Source organism: Aptenodytes patagonicus, chromosome 7 (assembly GCF_965638725.1).
Source record: "Aptenodytes patagonicus chromosome 7, bAptPat1.pri.cur, whole genome shotgun sequence".
NCBI classification, from domain to species: domain Eukaryota; kingdom Metazoa; phylum Chordata; class Aves; order Sphenisciformes; family Spheniscidae; genus Aptenodytes; species Aptenodytes patagonicus.
The window spans coordinates 50,050,650-50,066,288 of NC_134955.1; the positions used below are offsets into that span (position 1 = coordinate 50,050,650).

At 39.2% G+C, this 15,639-nt stretch overlaps 1 protein-coding gene across 2 annotated transcripts in view; it reads right to left on the minus strand.

Annotated features, from left to right (window-relative positions):
* SEL1L (SEL1L adaptor subunit of SYVN1 ubiquitin ligase) overlaps nucleotides 1-15,170 on the minus strand; it is a 36,248-nt gene extending 21,078 nt beyond the window's left edge. For both annotated transcript variants that reach the window (XM_076345233.1, XM_076345232.1), the window contains exons 1-6: nucleotides 15,054-15,170; nucleotides 7,725-7,762; nucleotides 7,142-7,364; nucleotides 3,403-3,570; nucleotides 2,752-2,857; nucleotides 840-1,002 (exon numbers count right to left, since the gene is read on the minus strand). In XM_076345233.1, coding sequence (XP_076201348.1) covers nucleotides 840-1,002; nucleotides 2,752-2,857; nucleotides 3,403-3,570; nucleotides 7,142-7,364; nucleotides 7,725-7,762; nucleotides 15,054-15,126 — 771 coding nt within the window. In that variant the 5' untranslated portion in view covers nucleotides 15,127-15,170. The remainder of the gene's footprint in view (nucleotides 1-839; nucleotides 1,003-2,751; nucleotides 2,858-3,402; nucleotides 3,571-7,141; nucleotides 7,365-7,724; nucleotides 7,763-15,053) is intronic.
* Nucleotides 15,171-15,639: the final 469 nt, after the last annotated feature.

Consider the following 15,639-nt stretch of genomic DNA (forward strand, 5'->3'; position numbering starts at 1 on the left):
AATTGATAACACCCACATTTTATGACATTAAATGTGAACAATTACATATGAACAATTCTGAACATGGACAAAGTGAGTCCCATTGCACTAAACAGCTTTCAAGATTCCTAGGAGTTTGTAACTTCCTACATTTTGTGTGTGTGTGTGCGTGTGTGTACACACACACACCCATCTCAAAGATAATACTGCAAATGAAAAGCCACAACATCCCACACAAACCACAAGAAAAAAGTAACAGAGTTTCAGAGAAGATTTGTTGGCTGGAGTCACCTGTATCTACCCGTTTTTTGACTTACATATACAATCTAGTCAGTCATACAACAGATCAGAAATTAAATGAAAAGACCACCACCATACTATATCACTGGTAGTTTAACGCTGTTTTTTTAAACTCAAAGATAAGACCCGTTTCCATGTGTTTACCCTGAGGGTGCAGGTGCCATTTGTTACTGCACCCTCAGTAATGCTAGCAGCATGCAGAAGCCAGGTAAAGCAGAAGCATTTGGGGGACAATCTTTGAACCAAAGCAAGGCACTGGTAAAATTTAAAAAGGTAAAGGCAATGAGTAGTCAGAATTAGGAAATGCTTAGGCAAGCATTAATAAAATACATTTCCTGAATCAGAGCCTGAACTGAATGTTTTACATCAAGTTTTCAAACAATTTAAAAAACGCAGCACTCCATCTGCTGTCTTTTTTAACCAGGCAACAGACAGCACTTACTGTTCTCATTCTATTCTGGATGCAAGAATAATCTGTTAAACCACCTTAGAATACGTACACTCTATAAAACAAGTTTTTATAGGTTTATAAATTATGTAGAATCTAAGGACATACATACCATTTGTCCTTTAGGAGAACCTTCTTCTGTTAGTTTTTCAAATAGTTCTTTTGATGACTGGATGTTCTGCTTCAGGTAATCCCCAAACAACAAAGCATAAGACACTTTCTCCATTGCCTTGGTATGATTCATGTCAGCTGCTTTCAGAAGATATTGATACGCTCTTAAAAGAAAACAATTTCTTAGTCACCTTAAGGCAAAGAAGCAGATTCCATTCATAAACCTGAAGATTCTGGGGAGGTGTTTTGTTCCTCTGTTTTAGCCTCTGTTTTCTACAAATGCATCTACCTACAGTCATTTGTTCCAGCTCCGAATTGTCAATCTATGCAACAACTCATGATTTAGCTAATGGACAAACTGGATTTTAATATTCACTCTACTCCATATGCAAAGCACTATGTATTTCCTCCCCATAAGATATAAGAGAAGTTTAAGGTCAAACGATCACATTTTTGTAACAACAATTTTAAGTCCTGTACTAGGTATCTAGTAGGACCACTACTCTGACAGCTTCACAGATCACAATAGAAAAAAGAAGCCTGAAAGACCATGGAGTCTCTTTGATTTGTTTAGTACAAAATCATTCCAGTGAACACACTAAGTGTTGGGTCCAATACAACTGCATACATGATCAATTTTGTGATGAAACAGTCATGCTAACAATGAGAAAGTTCTCTGGAAACTCCCCTTTCTATTTCAGTCTCAGAACTTATAGTAGTCCTCCTAAGTAATTTCACAGCAGCTGGTTTCACAGCAATTTAAAAAACTGTAACCTTAAACATCGTAACACAGTACTGTCAAGCATGCTTCAGCTTGATGCCTCATGGGACTTTTGATAGCATTCCAAGATTTTTCTTTACCTCTCCTCCTTTCTATTCTCAGACTTCTCTTTCTTTACAAGAGGCTGAGGCACACCTGGTTCCTCACATAATTTCATCTTCTAAGAAAGTGTAAGGTGTTCAAGAGAACTAAGTTCTAACATTGTTTTACAGTTCCTACACTATTTTATACAAAAGAATACTAGTCAGAGTCTAACAAATACTGTCTCCCTTTGTCTTTGCCAAGGTGTGGTGGACAACCTCTAGCTGTGCTTCAGTTTCCCTGATACATAAAGTAGAAATATGCTCCCTTATCTCCACAAGGAAGTTTAACATGGTCATAGTGCTCACATAATAATCAGCAGCCTGAAGTCACCACTTACTGATGAAGTTGTCAACATGAGTACCAGGGAGTTTAAATTAACATAGCTATTCTTAATTATAGCAGTAAGCTGACAACTATTTAATCAGTAATTGGATATATACAGAGTAGAGAGTAAACAGACCAGAATGAACACAACACACTTTTTTTTTTGTTTCATCTACAAGCATTACCCTTTTCTCTCATACAATGTTAATTATTAGAGTTTTAACAATTCGCTGAGATTAAGTTTAATATTATTTTTATGGTGACTGAAAATATCAGAAAGCAAGAACAAAAGCAGAGCAGGACAAGAAGTGCTGGTTCTTCCCACTTGATCTTTGAAGCAGAATGAGAACCAGATTGTAAGAAACATTTGAGAAAGGACAATTATCTTGTATCACACTCTCAGTTTTTTTCCGGGCAGTTGCCACATATAAATTGTAGCTAGAGAACTGCAGTACCATTTTGCATTAAGTCAATGTTTTGATGATATCCACTCTTCAGAAATTAATCTTCTACAATTTTAGTGGATTTAGAGGAAAGGAGGCATAAATTTGTTTTTCCAAATATCCTGAAATTACTATTTATTTTCAGCACTATCACTGCATAGTTTGATGCTAAGTCCAATAAAGTGCAAAGTCCCAGGGCAACTCATTCAAGTTACTTTTCAGTTAAGCCAGTGATCAGCCATTTCATCCTTCTCTTGTGGGGGTGGAAGAGGTAGACTTACTCTTTCTTCTGAGCCTTTTTACTGCTTTCATTAAGGATTTTCATCCCAGTCTGATAAACATCCTCAGCTTCTTGCATCTGCCTTCTCTTATTAGACTGCTCTTCAGCTAAAAAAAGAAGAGTACATTAAGAGCTCCAATTACACAGCTCAAGACTATTCTCTCAAAATTCCTATTGGTTCTAAAGGGAAAATACAGCCAGAAATATGTTTCTGAAGACCAATAAACAACCCAAGTGAATACAAAAAGCTGTCTAAAGGAGGTGTTGGATATCTTGGTAGACAGTTTCTTCTCATGTCATGTCTCTCATGTATGAGTTTGCTGTTAAAATGTTCTTTTCATTGCTCCAAAGCAAGCTGTGCAAGGAAATGGGAAACACTGTCAAACCTCTATACTCCTACAGCCTCAGAAACTAAGGGTTTTATAGATGCCTCCACTGCAAGATTTCCCAAATAGCTTTGGGAAGTGGCATTTGCATTATAATCTTTTCCATCATGAAAACTTTGCCTTTATAATTACTTGTATATCACAGTATAAAGTTGCCATTAATATATGACAGGGACTTCTAGACCCTGAAATAAAGGGCATTAAGAGGACTGAAAACACTAGCTTAAAGCATTCCTTGGACAAGAACAAGACATCAGGTCACTTACTTTCACAGAAGCCCCACTTTTGATCTTTCTTGTAATCATAGGTTGTTGCACACCAAAGCCTGCCATCTTCCCTCCCATCTGCAGTGCACTCTGCATACTCCTTCTCCATAAACAAAAAGGGGAAGTGGCAAGGTTCACCATCTGCAGTGCCTCCAATAGCTGTCAAAACTAAAAATACAAACCCAGGAATTAAGACTGCTTTCCTTTAGTCCACAAATAAAAGTCATCTACTACATATAGGAAAGCACTCCTAGGTTGGTTTTAATTTCTATGAACTGCATTTAATCAAGTTTTCAGTAACATTTCTAATTTACAGAAGCCTGAAAAAGCAATTATTTTTCTAAATAGCACTTGAAAAAAAAATTATTCTTATTTTTAATTAGGAAATGAAACAGAAGGTATGTTTCTTATATTCCTTAGTTCTAAGCAAAGAAAATTTTTTTGTTTAGATTCGAGAAGGCAAGTCTCGATTCCATTTTTATTGCCTACCAAAATAAACAGCCCTTCCTTTCACTTTCTCTTCTTTGCACTCCCTTCCTCATGCAAAAGACTACCCTTGAAGTGCATTCCAGTGCACGTATTCATTTTAGCCCCAGGGTTAGACGTAATCATGACAGAACCACTCACATCACCAAATGTGATACTAAAAGTACTTGAATATAAGCAAAGAGTACACTTAGAACATACAACTGTAAGAAAAGACTTAAATGAAATCACTACAAGTCCAGTCATTTTCTATTGTTGCATATACTGATCTTGAAAACACTATTTCACTTCGCCAATATATTTAAGTTGCATTCAAAGTTACTTTGAACAGCATGATTTATCATTTCTCATGCACTAGAACTTCAAAGGTTACTGATTCCAATATTGCAATATTTTTAAATAAAATCAATCTTCTATGAAGACTAAGAATTATCTTTGTTTTTTGAAAATGAAATTATTTCAGTTAGCCTTTTATAAAGGTTTTTCACTAAGCTAAATCCAGCAGTTGGGTTCAGCTTCTTTTGGAGACATTTGCAAAGTCACGCAATTGAGAATGTCAATTATACAGTGTTTTTTTCAAGTTAAGTTTGTAATTCTTGTGGTTATAGAGAAAGCTAGCTCTTTTTTCTAGGGTCTATAATTGTAAGGCCTAGAGACCATACTAATTTAAAAATTTCATGTTGATTTTTTGAAGCATAAGGAAGTCTCCAGAATTAGTTAGCCTGTTCAAATTGCTCTCCATAATTTGATTCCTTGGCAGATGTTCCACCACACCACTCCAAGTTAATTATCCCATAACACACAAGGAAAAGTGTTATTTTCAGAAACTGCTTTCAAAAATAATGCGTCCAGATGCAATTAGCCCGGAATAATTTTAGACGTCTGTTAACCACAGCCTAATGCAGAAACTCATGCTAAGGGTACATATAACTACAACTGATGGGACCTCTTATCACCGTCATTTGAACAAACTCCATGTCCAGGGTATTAACGCTACTTGAGAACTTGAAGTTTTACTTGTATTGTTTAGTACCTTGCCTCCTGTATCGAAAGCAATTGGACACGAACCATTTACACAGTGCTCTGCATGAGAGTTAGCTGTACACTGAAGTTATGAAATTACTCTGCCCCAGTCCTCCCCCTTGCCTTTTTTTAATTCTAAATTCAACCATAATGCTGGTTTTCCCCTCAGATAGTAACATATACTAATCCCTAAAGCAACACAGCGATGCAATCACAGAATAAAATGCTCACCACAGTTATTTTATCATGTACTTAAAAAATGATAAATGCAAACTGAGGCAAATAGTTTGACAAAAAGTAATTTATCTGAGTAAATTAAGTGTGCAAGTAGCAATTTACCTGTTTTACTATGTCTGAATAAAGTATATGGTGTTTTATCATTATATTTTGTCCTTATTTACTTATATCTCATCTCATACGTTATGCTGCAGGAAACCCAAATATAGGTTACTTTTAAGTATTGGTTACATTACTGCAAGATTCCTCCAACTAGGAAAACAAATACAGCAGGAATTGCCAGCTCTGCATAAACTCGTGGGCAGTTTTCAGCAAAATCTGTTAGTATGGAACTTGATTTGTTACAAAAACATACAACACAAAATAAGTAACTATAAAATACCATTTTCTTTACACACAAGACCTCCTCACTAATCAGAGGAGAGCAGGACAACTTCTTTCTTAGAAGGTTAAAAGCCTTAGTAGTACTAATTCTAAATTACTGAAGATGAAATTTTTTTCTGCTCAATATCCTGCAAAATACATGTGGAAACTTGAAGAATATTTTTTTCCATGCAATCTCATGACCATACACAGGAGCCAAACTGTATTTAGAAAAGCTTTAATCTCCCTTAATGCAGTCCTGTCACCAGTAGCTCATTTAAGAGATTTAACATCTGTACTTGAGGTAGATCCCTGTCCTGCTCAGTTAAAAAGTTTGCCAGTAAAGCTGTCCTTTAGCAAGTTTTCTTCCTGCCACAATACAAGTACTTTTCCTTCAGAATTGCTTTTTAAATAAAACCAGTAATCCTTCCATCCACATCGCTTATTTACTTCATAAGAGGTTCCAAAAACTGGGCAAGACTTAAATTTATGGTTTTTGAAAGTCACTTCCAGTACTTTGACAGGTGTAGTTAAAAACCTTAGTTGCCAGGGAGCAAGCCATCTGGTTATACCTTTCTGATGTGAGATTGAAAGTATCTTAAAGTTCACTTTTGAAATAGACTGCACTAAATATGGTGCTTAGCTCACTGTTTCGTGGCAGCAAGCTATTTAGTGGATTTTATATACCTTTTTCCTGTACAACACCACACCTATCGACAGCAATACTTAATCCTATTACTGAGTTTTTACAAACTGTACACTAGATCTGTATTAGTAAGGCTTATTAGAAAACACTGAAAGTTAGTATATAAAGAGCTCATTTTCATAACTCCTGCTTTCTTTTGACATTCGAATCCGAGTTGAGAAGATAGACAAATAGTAATATTACCATGTACTATATTTTTTCAGTGAAGTCGAAGATTTACTTCTTATGAACAAGTGAAAAGGAAAAGTCTTTGCTGCATAGGCTACTCAACTGTGTCATCTAGTTGTCATCCACTACTAACTGCAAGTCAAAAAATCATATTAAATTTATATTTTTATTAGTAGTAAAAAAGAAGTACTACAATTTCCTGGGAATTTAGGCACAAGGACATAAGGTTTTACCTACATTTAAAAACTTACTGAAGAAGTTTACATGCAATTTAGATGTTGCCCTAAGGCTCCCAATGCCATCCTAGGAAGCTTGTCTTTGCATCACAATTGTTCCTTCTCTGTCAACTGACTCTCCAGGTAAACAGCCAGCAGGCTGAAACACTGATGCAATTTCTCCTTCGATGGTTGGTATACATACACACAGCATAGTATATGTACTTGAGTCCTATTTGAAGAAATCAGGGCTTTCTCCATTTGATAGTTAAAGCTTTCCAAGAAGAGGGAAACAACAAGAATTATGGAAAACCCTTTCAAATGCATCTAAAAATAACCACTCAGATTTCAATCACAATACATTTGAAAACTTTTTGATGTTACTTTCTAATGGAAAAGGCAGCAATTACCATTCCATTCCAGAAAGGTTAAGACACTAGTTATTTCGTATGTTCAAAATTACTATTTGTGTTCATCCAGATGCCAAAGTTACTCAGATGCATCTTTCTTGCCACTTGTTCAAAAGTCTGTGAGCAGTTACCTGGACTCTGTATTTCTGCTTCTTCCAAATCCTTATTTAATAGATTTGACATTTCTAGAGAGTTCAACTCTTCCAGCGAATTCTCTTTTTCCTCCTCTTGACTGTGAAAGTTCTCTGCATCCTCTGATTGAGAGTCTGATTTCCCTGATTCAAGGAAGATCTGACCTGCTACCACTCGAGTTCCTGTGGAATGGTCCTTTACCTGATCCTCTGCAGATAAAGTCTGAAGGAAAGCAGCCACAGAATTTAGAAGATTAAAAACTGAACAGCAGCAGCTGGCAAAAAACCCTGTTACTTTTAAAAGATATGATTAATTAACACACTAAGTTTAAACAGTAGCATCAAAAGTAAGTTGAACTACCTCTATCAGCTCTCATTAAAAAACAGGGCTTTTTTAAAGAACTGCAAGGGATAGAGTCAAAGGTATAACACAACATTAATTCTTCTGATGCACAGAAGAAATTAATGAGACAGCAAGAGCTACAGAACAGTTTAAAACAGGAATCAAATCACAGTTCTGAATTTCAGACTTTTGCTCTCACTCCACAAGAAAAACAGAATGACTAGAAACTTATTCCCTCACCTTTGACTCCAGTGATTCATCTTGATTTCCCTCTTCATCTAGAAGAGATGTTATAAGTCAGTAAAAAGCTTTTCCATGAGTAATTTTCTCAAAAATAAAAATAAGTTTAGCTATAATATTGTACCATGGTTCCGAAATATTCTAGTATACTAAGTTGACTAATGCACTTCAGAAAGACCTTGTTAGTGTTGTCAGGAAGAATCAAATGTTTCACACGTGATCCTCTTCTTCCTTAAATTATGCCAGCACAACTGTGTGTCCAATACTGGAATAAAGTGTGGATTTCCCCCCCCCCCCTTTAAAACCCCAAATCAATCCTCTAGATTACTACACAGTCTGAATTGTTCCAGTCCAACTAAACCACTTAAAGAGGTACGCATCAAGTGAAAAGGGCCTATAGAACCTAAGGTTTTTAGTCACCAAATCAGCTTAATATAAAGAGCTTCAGTAGCGACCAGAAAGTTACATTAATACCACTCCAGTTATAATTAAACATTGTTCTTTACAGAATGCCAGTTAATTTTGCCTGACCAGCATATTCAAACCTTTATATAGAGGTCTCTCTTCAGAACTGTGAGAAATTAGTTTGTCTTTAAGATACTGCTCAAGAGCTGCAAGCCTTGTTTAATTGTCATCTTTCTTATCTGAATAGGCTATGATACGATATTTGATTAGAAAGATCGCAAAGATAAGAAATGGTAAAGAAGAAAGGCTACTAGGCAGAGACCTAAAGGAATAGAGGTGAAAAGGAGGGAGATGATAATCAGAAAAGCTTATTTATGACAGTTTTACCATTGTTTTGCAGAATTGTGTCTCTTATTTTCTTTGTTCCTGTAACTTAAATGGGCTACTCACTGTGCTTCGAACAACTTGGTTTGCACTATCACCTTGACTGAAAGCCTCTAAAATTGTCACAGCCGGAATGTGACTGTTCCCAGTCATCAGTCTCTGATACCACCTCATATGGGTAAACACCCCCCCCCACATTTGAAAGAAGATACTACAGGCCTCCCTTTCTCTGGTACACAACTCACTTAAACCAAAATAAAAGCTCAAAATATAAACAGATGACTAAGCAAAGCTGCCACTAACTCCTACTACATTTAGAAATACCCCCTTCTGAGACTCTGGGGTGTGTAATGCCCTATAGCAGTGGTAAGGCATTGACAGGCTGGAGACCCGCGCTGACTAGAAATGGTACCTAAACTGATAGAAGTTAATGCCCTGTACATGAGATACACCATTTAGTATGTTATGGTTAGCTATTAAAGACTACCTGCAGAAATACTGAATGCCAACAAAACTCTACAAAAGTTTACAGAACTCTGCTGACTTTCTGTAAGCATTTGGCAGCAAACAAAACTTGCGTACTTTTCATCCTCATGCAAGTGAAGTGTCTTACAGAGACAAATCATCTCTGAAGTGACAAACTATAAACATGACAGTATCGGTTCATCTTTCAAAGACTATTACTGTAACACAGCAACTGTGGGTATTTGCAAGGAAAGGGCTAATCTTGGAAGCCAGATTCCAGAAAGCGATTTCCACATTGTTGTTTGCAGTATAACCTTTGATTAGAACAAGTAAAAAGCTGAGGATCAACTTTAAGCTGTAACAGCATAACAAAAACCAAGAAAAAACGCTAAGACTTAAGTAAAGCTGCAAACTAAGGTGACAAGAAGTTTGAGAGTGCAACTGAGACAAATAGATAATAGTCTGTTGAGCATACTGAAGAGGATGTAAAGCTCAAAAAGTTTGCCAGCAGACACAGGATTTAAAAGGATCTAGAACAGTCGGTGCGGGTAAGCAGCTGTACCCTACAGGTCCAAAAATGAAAGCATGTAGAGCCCTTCAGAAAGACTAGTGGAGACAGCAAAGAGCACTCCAGATGAAACAGATCCTGCAAGTAGCAACCGAGACAGCATAAGAACAAACACCAAAAGAGGCATAAGAAAAAACAAGGCTAGCTGCATTTTTGGCAGAGACCACAGTGCTTACCAGCTTGAGGAATCTAAGAGATAAGGCTGATTGTGCTAAGTCATAAGAAGTTCTACCACTGAACTTCAATACTTCAGATCACCACGTAACAGTTGGTTTTCAAATACAGTAAAAGTAAGTATGCATTTAGGATACTTGCTGGTCCTTTCTATTTTGAAACTATGAGACAAATTTGAAGTTACCATGTTTCCCACAGATTACATTCTACTATCCTAAATAATTTTGATCTAAAACCAAATGCCACCCCTACAACTTCAAACTCCAGAGCTTGCCAAGAGATTCAGACATGCTTCTGGAGCGGGGGAAAACTAAGACAGGGTTAACCTACCCAGTAGCTTGTATGTTGCTATTAATACATACAAAGGACTTATACAGTACCTGTTACTGCAGTAACAAACATCATGTTATAAATAACAGCTATACCAGCTAGGGTGTTTGTTTTTGTCTGCTCAAAATCAGCCTATATGCCTGACAGCACTAGACCATGCTAGCTTTTCGGTGAAGGCTTTACTAACTGATTTCAGTTTGTGGAAGGTTGACTTTACAACAAAAGACCAGACAAGGTCAAATATAAATAGGGTATATTATCTATGCACACATATCAAAACAATTTTACTGTAACTTCATATGCAAAGCAAAAGATTTACTAAATTGAAAGGCAAGAGACATCTGAGCAACATGAGTTAGAGCTCATTAAACATTTGCTCTTCTTCCTTGAAAGTAAATAAACCTATTTCATTTCTATTGCATCATTTAAATTATCTCTGAAGGAACCAGCTTTGTTATTAAGAAGTTGAATAATTGTTTTCAAAACAGTGGTTCCAAAACAGCACTAAAGCAACAACAAAGTATTAGTTTAACTGTTCTTAGCTCTGGGACTTTCTTGCAAGTTAGGCAGATGAGGTTGCAGTGATGACCAATAATGTGAGTAGAGGAGGGATCACTTACAGCCTTGTTATTTCACAGAACTGCTGACTAATATGCACCCGCTACTCATAGAAGTGTGTCTACTTCTAAGAAACAGTTAAGAAAACTATTCTGAAAGTGTTAATGAAAGATCTATGGAAGGTCACAGTTTGACCTAAGAACAGCTTAACAGCCAAGGCTCAACTACTGAACAAAGTCACAGGTGTTATGTTTGTGCACCTGCTTCAGAGATTAAAGCTGATCATTTCGTTTGTTTTCCCACAGTTAAATTAGAAAAGGTAACTGACCTTTTTTTGTTAAATTTGGGTCTGTTACCAAGGCTGCCTAATTCTATAAACCTCTTCTGAAAAGGCCAATTGGAAATTAATCCTACCATTTGTTAAACAAATTAGGGACATGCAATGATATATTAAAGGAAAAAGTAGGCAAAAACACTTGTGGCTGAAACAGGCAGCTGACAACATTGTACAGAATGTTTCACTTGCAAACAGTGCTGAGCTGTAGACACTGCTGGGTGCTCTCATGCCCAGCTAGGACTCCAGAGCACTTCATACAGCTAAACACTTGTTTCAACCATCCACCACTTCCTATATAATTAAAATCAGCTTTAAAATGTATTCATTTTTCCTCAGTTAGAAAGACCAGTGTTCAATCAGTCTATTTAAATATAGCAAAAGTACTGTGGCAGCCTATGCTAGATAAAAAGATCCTACCGTATGCTGGATAAAGATCCTACCATTTTGTGAGAATTACCATTTTCAAGAGAGCACTATAGAGAGGGGTAGAAAAAAAGAAGAGCTCTGCAGTGTGATTCAGTGAGAACGTCGTTAGCTTGAGGGAGCCCAACAGTTCCAAAGTTTTGCTGTATTAGAAGAACAAATCAGCTGACAGCCTATAAAGCTAAAGGACTACTACTACCAGACAAGAAATACCATCTATGTTAGAATGGTCACTCACCTTCGGGAAATAGCCAAAAATGCAGTAAATGCAAGCAGTTGGCAGTCTCCCAAAGCTCTGATGAGTGCCCTAACTGATCACTGTAGTCAGTTTTCCTTCCAGTTTTTACCAAGCTTTTCAAGCTTCAAACACTATCACAACAAAGCAACTAGAGTTTGCATGCTCTAGACCAGTGATCTCCAAAGTGGGGTGTGTACACCCCAGGGGGTGCGCTAGCCCACCCACTGGGGATGCAGGAAGAAAATACTTTTTGTACTGTTAATACATCTTTTCTTAATACAGTGTTTATTTCACCTTTATATCATTCTTTTTTCATTTCTGTTTTTGTGCACATTTTATGATGTACTAACATAATCTTAGTACAGTAGTATATACAGGTATTTTTTCCTAAGTTAAACATGTTAATTTTTTTTTTTTTTTTTTTTTTGAGAGAGAAGTGCATGAACAAAAAAGGTTTGGCAATGACTGCTTTAGAGCATCCGTCAGATTTTCTGTGGTATTTTTAGTCATTTCTTTCAATGTTCTTTTTGCACAAGTGACTAGGTAGACTTTGAAAGAGAATGCAAACCCTGTTTATCCTATTCTTGCAGGAAAAAAAGGAAATCTTAAGAAAAAAATTACCTCGAATTGCTTCTCATCAATTTTTCAACTGTTAAATTCAGCACAGAAACAGTCTCCATAGCATAGATGCTATTCCTATTACATGAACCTCTAAATTATGCAGTGAGTTAAGCAAAATCCTTAAGTGGCATCTATTCGGCAAGACTAGTATCAAAGTATCCTTGGCAGCAAGTAAATTGTTCCCAGCTACAATCTGTGCAGCGTATTCATTTTAGTGCAACTACAAGATTAAGATATAGGTCAACCCTCACCCTGAATACAAATCTTTTTTCCAGTCTCCTTGCAATTGCTGGCTAACTATTTACAAAACTTACTCTCCAGCAGTTCCTCTGTAGGAACTGAGATTCCCTGTCAGGCAATAAGTTTAGGGAATGTTTTTCAGTTAGGTAAGTAAAATCAGAAGGGGCAGGGAAAGCCATTGAGCGCTGCCTTTTGAGAGAATAGGTACAGAAGTTTCCTACAAGTATATGACTGTGCTTGTTTGTCCCACCAGTTAATGAGACAGTATGAAAACCTCCGCCTATTGCTGAAGTTAGCCATGGTAGGTGCAGGACAGTCAGAGGAAGAATCACTTCCTCTCTTCAGGCAGAATGAGAGAATGTCTACCTCTTAGTCTGCAAACAAGGGGAAAAAACCCTAGAGAATCAAATAATATGGGCAATCAGAAAAAAGTAAGAGAAGATGTTTTTCAACATTCTTAATGAATGATCAACAGAAGAAGTAGAAGGCCATCGTTTCTGTGATAAGCAGAAGATAGCCAGCTTTGGCTGGAACACACACAGTTACCATTTTTTTAGCTGCTTTTGCTAATTCCCCATAGACTCCTTAATATTCTTTCCCCAGCCCCCAATGTTCAACTTCTTCATAATCTGTATTAATATTATGTCTTTAAAAAAAATAGCGCCCACTTCTTTAGGCCTGAGTTTTCTTGCATTCACCTCAAGTTTTCAATAAATTGATTTAAGCAAAGTTTATGACTACAGAGTTAGGGTTTAAACCTACAGTTAAAGACTCACTACTAAAAAAAATCCTCATTAAAAACATCTTCTGAAGTCAGGAAATATAATACTTGAACCATTTTTACTCATCCTTCTTAAAACCCCTCCCTTCAATGTACTCACATTCCAGATGACTGTTTCCAGACCAGACATTAGGAATTAACAAGTATTCAAGGAAGCATTTAACACACAGTCTCTAGGCTTGTGCCAGACTCTACTACAGAAAGTGGTATTGTTACTGTAAGAAATCAAAACATAGATGAAGTGATGACGACTTATTTTCTTTCAGAACGATTCTTGACAAAAATTGGAGCAAGAAAGGTCTTCCTGTTACGATCTGCTGCCAAGAATCGGACTCCAAACACCCTCTCCTAATTAATTCTGGATATTAATGAACAGTTTTACCTCACAGTAGCGATTTAAGTTTGGCAACAGCTCTTAATCCTTCATGTACTCGACCATGTGCTTTCTCGGGCCTACTAATAGTATTAGTTCAATTGACTCTAAACACATGGTTTTTAAAGGCTGAATTAAGCTATCAGAACTTCAGATTCACAAACACAACTTTGTGATAGTGGAAAAGCAGTCAAGACAGAAGAGTGGCAAGCTAGCACAGCTGCAGATGCACATTTGAACGGCCCTTTATTTTGTCACCTAACTTCCACATACACAACAGATGGTTCATCTGACATGAACAATCTCATCTCACCTTAGCTTTTTTTTCTTTATATACACTATTAGCAAGAACACATCATTCAAAGTCTAGGCACATCTCTCTGGCTTCACAGAACTAGTATGTATCTTTTCTACACCTTGGGAAGTGCCCTGCTGGCTTATAACATTACCTACAAAGCTCATATAACTGTGCTTGATATCTAGTCTGAACTCCAGTAACATAACTTTAAATTTCAACTTCCTACTGCATACATGAAAACAAAGCCCAAACCACAGAACTTACCTCTAGAGAAAACGTTAAGTTACTTTCCTGAAATATCATTAACAGCCTAAAAGCACATCCCCAGTAGCACTAGATAAGGCTGTCTATTAAAGGAGTGCTTTCTGGTTTGAGAAACACTGTATAAATAAATGCATTGCACATTCCCTCCACCTGCCCATGGTGGAAAGAAGGGTGTGGGAGGTAGAAACCCCAGGAAAGGAAGTAGATGACAGCATATGAGAAGCACACAAACCCCAAGCTGCATTAAAAAAAAAAAAAAGGCAGAAAAAAAAGTATTATAGCAACATAATGCAGGCCCCAGAAATGCTCTATATATATTTGCGTGATGAAACTGTTCTGATAACACTAACATTAGCATTATCAGCTCCTCAGCAAGAAAATGCGTACTAGGGAGGAAAAAAAGAGTCTCATTTCGGTTTTGAGCAGAGCAAGCATTACAAAGTAGGCTCCTAACGAGCTGTTTAAAGTCAGGAGCCAGACTAAACAACGTGTTCACCCCCATTAGGCCTACCGGACAGCCCCCCGTGAGGCAACGCCAGCAGGCACAGGGTGAGCAACGGGCCCGCCGCCCCTCGGCGAGCCCGGCTCCGCCACCCCCACCACTCACGGCCACGCAGCTGACAGGAGCCCGGCTCCCTTCCTCCCTCCCCTCCTCCTCCGAGGACGGAGCTGCCCCCGCGCACCCCAAAGCCCCAGCGAGGACACAGGATCCCCTCCCCCGTTGCCGCCGCCTCCGCGCCCCGCTGCAGGCGCCCGCACCCCACGGCGGCCGCAGCACACCCCCCCTCGCCCGCAGCAGGCCACGGGGGGCGAGGCCGCCGCAGAGCTCGGGCCCAGCGGGATGTGGAGAGGTGGAGCCCCGGTACTAACCGGCCGCGGCCAGCCCTCCGGCCCAGAGCGCCGCGAGGCACAGCGCCAGCCCGAGGCGCGCCCACCGCCCCATCCCGCCGGGCTCCTGAGGGGCCGCCGCCGCCGAGGGGCTCCGAGTCCGGCTTCCTGGCCCCGCCCACCGCCGCCACCAATCCGCTGGCCACGCTGACGACCAACTACCGACTGCTGGCCGCAGCACACGCAACCCTCCGGGGAACGGCTTGCTCTACATGGCCCGCTCCGATTGGCTCGGAGGAGGTACGGCTCGTCGGTCACACCCTCTTCTTGGCCAATGGAACCGCAAAAACAAAGCATGCGCCTCAGCCAGCGCCGGTCACGCGAGCGCGCCCTTCCGAAATAACGGCGCCGATTGGCTCGCGCGCCCATTCCTACAACGCCCACAGTGCCTCGCGAGGGCCGCCACGGCGCAGCCGGCGACCGAGGGACAGCCAGGGACCCACGGCGGGGCGGGGGCTGCGTCACCCACAACCCCCGCGCCAAACTGCGCGGGGAGCGGCGGTGCCGCCCGCCGGCCCGGCCGTGAGGTGCCACGGCCGTGAGGTGCCACGGCCGGCAGCCGCCCCGG